Source organism: Gossypium raimondii, chromosome 2 (genome assembly GCF_025698545.1).
Source record: "Gossypium raimondii isolate GPD5lz chromosome 2, ASM2569854v1, whole genome shotgun sequence".
NCBI lineage: Eukaryota > Viridiplantae > Streptophyta > Magnoliopsida > Malvales > Malvaceae > Gossypium > Gossypium raimondii.
In genome coordinates this window covers 37420481-37427347 of record NC_068566.1, presented here as the reverse complement: position 1 = coordinate 37427347, position 6867 = coordinate 37420481, and the positions used below count along the sequence as shown (strand labels likewise).

The following is a 6867-nucleotide window of genomic DNA, read 5'->3' as shown; positions in this document are numbered from 1 at the left end:
AGAGATATAATGTTTATAGGAGATGGGAAAGAAACTATAGGTGATCTTGTAGGTGAACTTTGACTAGGCCAAGATGTAAGAATAGCTAAAAAAGGTCTCTAAGAAGATACAATAGGAACATAAAACCTCTGATGAGCATGATGATTACTTATTGAATGTCATGGAGACACATTGATCAAGTTAGAGGAAAATGGAAACCATCTCTCATAAAAAATGACATATATAGATACAAAGATTAAACTTGAATCATCAAGGCACTTGTATCCTTTATGAAGGGAACTATAACCAAGAAAAGGTCATAGCTTAGATTGAAATTGTGATTTATGCTTGTTGTAGTGTCTAAGATAGCGATAGAAGTAACTACCAAAAATTGTGATTTATGCTTGTTTGATACAACAGCTCATGATGGGATTGTACTTGCAAGACAAGTGTGAGAAGCATGTTAATCAAATACACAACATTGAGAAAAACATGTGTCCAAAAATGCATAAGAAGAGAAGCTTGAGCAGATAATGTGAGACTAGTTTCAACAATGTGTCTGAGCTTTCTTTCTACAAGACCATTCTATTCTGAAGTGTGAGGACAGGTTAGTCTATGTTTAATATCAGATTGGTTAAACACTTGTGAGAAAGATCTAAATTCAGCACCCCAGTCACTTTGAAACACATTGATTTTAGAATTAATCTGAACTTGAACAAATTTTTGAAACTGAACAAAATTATCAACAGCTTCTAACTTATGTCTGAGTAAGTAGATCCAAGTGTACCTATTACAGGCATCAATAAAAGAAACATAGTTCAAAAATCCTTATGAAGTTACATGAGCAAGGCCTCACAAGTCTGATATAAGTAGTTCAAAAAGGAAGGAGTTTGTAATCTTGGAAGTAGAAAATGAAAGCTTGTGAGACTTTCCAAGGTGACAAACTGAGCAAACACTAAAATGTGCTTGTGTAGAAATGTTACAACTAGTGAGTACTTGATGAATTACTTTATTACATGGATGTCCTAGGCGTTCATGTAGAAAATCAACAACTGAACTAAAATTTAACTCAACATGGTTGAGTGAACTAGTACACTTGGAAGGTCTACTAAAAGAACCAGTAGCAGTGAATTGTTATATTGAGGAAGTAAACCAATACAGGCCCTTATGAATGTAGCCCACCAGTAAAGTTGCCCATGTTTGTAAGTCCTTCACAAAATAATAAAGGAGATAACACTCAAAATAAACTTGGTTATCCTTAGCAAATTGAACAACAAATAACAATTTTTACAAACAAAAGGGACATGAAGAAGATTCTTGAGATGTAAGACATTTTACCATAAGGAATAAATGAAGATCCTACATGTGCAACAGGCACACAAGTGCCATTTCCCATAAAAAAATTTACTAGTACCTGTGTATTCAACAACTTTATTGATATTGGAGATATCATTTGGTCACATGATTAGTGGCCCTTGAGTTTGGATGCCAAATTTGTTCACCAACATTGATAGGGACAATAGTAAAATGACACTCTGACTTAGGAGGCTTTGATTGAGGAAAGTTGCTTACCTGAAGCTTTTTATGAACTTGAAGCTGCCACATGTGATAAGAACCACTAGGAACACTCACCTGGTTAAAAGCACCTTGACCATAACATTAGTGTTGTGGAAAAGCACCACAATTCTGAGAAAACTAGCCCTAATCAATAAACTGATGATAATTCACATGCATTATCCCCCTTTGATCTATGTTAGACACACTAGAGAAGGTTTCATCAAACCTATAGTACCACTTCTGCACTACATGTCCAATCTCGCCACAAAGTTGACATTGAGGTCAATTGTTATAAAAATGATCCTCCACATCCTTTATCATGATAGTAACTTCTACCCCCTCTAAACTAGTATTTTTGTCCTTGAGTGTAACTTCTATTTGAGCCACTATTGAATTGAGTATTCTTAGATTGATCCACTTTACCATATTTTTGCTACTGAACCACATTATCTTTTATAAGACAGGTAGTTACAAACTCAAGTTGCCTTGATTCATAATCATTTAACATTTTAGCAAGGAGTTCAAGAGAGACACTAGTTGCTAAGGCCAATACTCGAATTGGCTCATACTCAATTGGAAGTATGTAATGTTGGAAAAAAATTGGTTTGAAAATGGTTTTCTTGCATAGTGAAAACTAAAATTTTGAAAATCGAGTCTGCTTATGATATTTATAGCAATAAACCCTAAACTAAATTCTCACTTGTGTTTTCGGATAGACAGATCCTTTTCGTTCTCAACTTTCAATCGAATGGCCTTCTTCGCTATTCTCGTACCATGAACTACTTCAAGTATAGGCTCAAACAATTCAAATCAAACACAAAACCTAAAATAGTTTTCTTACTTTTAGTGTGAAAACGAAAAATCTCTTCTCAAATAGAAACGAAAAGAATTGTTATTTCGGAGAATAGATTTAATAGTTGAGAATGCATTCGCTCTATTTTCGGATAGAGTAACAATATCTTAAAGTTGTGTGTAAATAGCCCTACCGGTGTCATTTATTTATAGGGAGAGGAGGTAAAACCCTTATTGTATTGTAGAAGTTTATTTCAACAAGAAAAATGAACTCCTAGTCTAACTAGGAGTATAGGAGGTGACAACCATAGTTAATAGTACTAGGGTTTGCCATCCTCCTTATTAGCATGAGGGGCTTTTGGGCCTCTCCCATATCAGGTCCAATTACAAGTACTTCCTAAAATTTTAACCGAATACTTTATAATTTGATCCAACCTGACATTTGTTTTTATATTTCCCAAAATAAACATCTCAATATTTTTCCAATTAAATAATTTTTTCAACCCAATTCTAATTTTGTTAAAATCATGAGGACTTTACCGTCAAAGAATCTATGAGAAAATATATTTAATATTTCTACATTCATCGGTTCACTATGACCAAATGATTTATTTCCATTTTCAATCTTCATTTAATCTGGAAAACATAAATTCTTTTTCAGGTCATTTTCATTTTGGAGAAAACCACATTTATTTCCAAATGATTCTATTTCTCCATTTTCATTTTCATTTTGGAGAAAACCATAATCATTTCCAAATGTTTCTTATATATCCATTTTCACCATTTCTATTTATTTTTGTTCATTTGATTCAACATGCAATTATTTATGGTTTCAACGAGCTAGCAGAGGGACCGGTTGGACATATGCGATTAAGACTCAAATGATTTACAATTAAGTTCCAATTTTATGCTTATCAATTAAAATCTCATTTAGTCACGTAATCGTTCCACTATAGTATCTTGACTGAGCTCTCCCCAACAACATACCATTACCAAAGCAACTTGATCAATGCTCGTCCACTGACCTTGTCATAAGTGTGTTACCTTTATGGGATATCCTTAATTGCTTTGGGATAATATCCATTCTCCCAATATGATTCTATTTTATTTCACGGTAATCATTACATATTCCTTAATGAAAAGTCAATTAATACCAAATAGTGATCAAGTCGTTCATCACAAAGACAAATGACTCGTGACCACGATCAACCATATATTGCCAATGAGAGGATATCATTTACCCATGTCTTGAGCTATGAATTCCATTACTATGAATGACACTGCATACTATAGAAATCGTATATCCAACGTACCAGTTTTCGGTTCCTTATCTATTTAAACTCAGGCTTTTACTTTCATCAAAGTATACGAGTCACACATGCATAGTTTGTCATCCACTCAGGATTTAGGTATGTCACACTATGAACATCACAAGTGAATAAATCCATAAATGGATTAAGGATCTATTCTTCTTTGGTCCAATAAGATATACTGTCATTCTATTCAATCACATCTGTGTATCTGTCTTTTAGGAGTCATCTTCTCCGATGTCATGGACAAAGCATCTGCCCAATTGGACTTGATAGATGACATATTAGTCTTTCAATTGGTTTGCTCATTTCTGATTAGACTAAGGACATGTTTAGGTTTATCTACTAATATAGTGTCTTTTATTACGATCGAACCGTGTAATATCTCTTAGTATTTGTTTAAACATTAGACAACCATTGAGCAACGTTTACTTCTATTTTGCTTTACGTGTAAAAACCACATGAGAAAAATTATACAAAGTATATTAATGTAATCAATGATTTTGTTTTATTAACCAATCTATTCGAAAAAATTACAAGTTTACAAACGAATATACTATACTCAATGAACCAAATCCAACATGCAAGAATGATGATTACTTGTTCTTAATCAGAGATAACACTTCCAGCTGCAGACAAAACATCACACATTTTTTTTTATCTTGGATAAGTACTCTTTGATAGTCATTTGATCTTTTTTTTTTAAAGTAAAGCATATGCCTTGGACTTGAAATCTTAATGCTACATCGATTAAAAAAACGTCTTTCAATTATCATCTATACATCAAAACTAGTACTAGCACTAGTTAGATAAGCTAAAACATCATCACATACAACAGATAGCAACTAAGAGGCCAACAACTTATCTTGTTATTTATGCAACAAGAAATCAGGATTGTCAACCAAGTTTCTAGAACAATAACATGTCCTAACTCATAGTTTTGCAAATCATATCCTTCAAGAATGAGCATGATCTGATGTTTCCAAAAACGGAAGTAGTTTTCACTGAGTTTAATGTCTTATGTTTTGGAAACTATTGAACTTTTCTAATCACTCCATACAAGGTTGCCATTGGGTCTAAGTTGTGAGAATGTACCTACTCATCAACATTTGAAGAAGAATGATGCTGACTACCACCATTCCTTGAGAACACTTCTGGAGCTATGAAGACCAATACTAAAATGCTTAATAAGAAACTTTCTTGATAGCCAAGTATTAGCTGAAATTGCTTTACACAACCAAAAAATTCATTGGCTTTGATACCATGTTTGATTCACTCATAGAAACAAAGAAACAAAGTTAAGAACGGGTCTACTTGTTTTATTTCATATGCTCTAAGAATCCAAAAGGATTGAGCATCACATTTATACAAGGATAACTAATGTATCAGCCATAAAACTCAGTTTAACAAGCAACCTAACTGACTCTTAGCCGATACACTAACTAAAAGTAAGCTAATTACATTGGGAATAACTGACTTAACTAACTACATAACAGAACTACCAAACTAGCAGCTGCAGCAAGTGCTCATAATAGAATTACCTTAACATGCATCGTATAAGTACAAAAACTAGTTAAATATATATTTCGAACAATCTAAGTTGACTACATAATTACAAGTTATACATAATTCAATAATAGTATGCGAAATTAATGGAAATGCTTAATAATCGTAAAATCATATATTTGCATGTCACCGACCTTCAAATATATATTAGCATATCACCGGGATTGGAGAATATATCATGTGCAGTTTAAGTTAAAAAATGTGGAATCTTTTGGATTTATTACAACTAATTACGATATGGAATCTTTAGTCTACTTAAAGCTGACTTTTATTTTCTTCTTGTTCTTGAAAAGAAAAAGGAAAAAGAAGTATTGGCACATGGGAACCCAAAAGAGGGGCGGTGTTCGTGTTTAAAAATAATGGTGGAATTAAACAAGGTTGACCATGATCATGAACTCGTACTTCATTGGTATTACATCTTCCAAGCAACATTTTTCATGCAAGAAAATGTTAATATCATTGGCCAAGAACAACGAAACGTATTACAAATCACTATATTGGTGCATGCAAACACTGTTGAGACAAAAAGATTAGAAATTTTCATTTAAATTACCCAAGGTATACGGAGAAAAAAAGTGTATTAAGTGAAAGGTACAAAGGTAAACAGTGAGCACTAGTAGTGCTCTAATTAGCTACGATTAGAGAGAGTATTGAGAAGAGCCAAACAATTGCTGGTCAACTTGGAGAGATTCAACACAGTCTTCTTGATGTTCTTATTCACTTCGTAGCTCACTTTCTGGCCATCAAATTCATCCGTGCATGTGCCTTCATCTGTCAATGCAGCAGCAACCCATGTCCTTATATTTTCTATTAATTCAGACTTATGATCTGCGCCTTGTATATTGGCCATTACCGTCAAGGATTGCTTCATCTCGTCAATGGCATAACTTATTGTTGTAGCACAATCACGGACGATGGCTCGCTCAGTACGACTCAAACCCTTTAGTCTCCAAAGAGTGGATATGGAGAAGGATGTTTTACGAGCAGCTTTTATAGTGACGAATAAGGAAACCCTGTAGAGCTTCTCTGGATCTGTTTTAATGGCGGAGGCGTATTTGGAAAGAGATTTGTAGCAGTCGCTGGGATATGTGGCTGAATTGCAGGCTTTCTTTATGAAGCTTTTGTAGGTCTTACGAGAAGCTTTGTTGGTAGTTTCGCTTGCAGAGACAGTTGGAACGTTTAACATGAGGAGAAGAATGGCAAGTGAAAATATGAAGAATTGAAACAAAGAATGTGACGAAGAGCTTCTTCTCCAACTCCTAGCTGCTGCTTCCATTTTCAGTTTCTTTGTATGTTGTTTGTATATCTGAACTCAGGTTCACATTTATATAAAGTTAACTCTATGCTGTACTTTGGTATTGTTTTTTTTATTCTTTCTTTTCAATTGTAAACAGTGTGAGGTGGAGATTAGCGAATATTAATGATCTATGGCATATTAATTAACTAATTATTAAAGATGTTGCAGATCAAGCTTGCATGCACACAGAGCACTGGCTCTGCAATGCCAGCCCGTCTTGGTTGGGATGTGGAAACACATGCAAATTATATTGAAACAGAATCTAGTAACCTGCACTTCATTTATATATATTATTCTAAACTTATTCAGCAGGAAAGAAGATATTTAAAGGAAAAAAGAAGCAAAAGGACATATTCTCACTTCGGA

At 33.8% G+C, this 6867-nt stretch overlaps 1 protein-coding gene across 1 annotated transcript; it reads right to left on the bottom strand.

The window, feature by feature from the left end:
* Positions 1-5720: 5720 nt before the first annotated feature.
* Positions 5721-6593, bottom strand: LOC105788616 (pectinesterase inhibitor 4). The gene has a single exon (XM_012615581.2). It carries the CDS (start codon positions 6478-6480, stop codon positions 5833-5835), a length of 648 nt encoding a protein of 215 aa, XP_012471035.1. The 5' UTR covers positions 6481-6593; the 3' UTR covers positions 5721-5832.
* Positions 6594-6867: the final 274 nt, after the last annotated feature.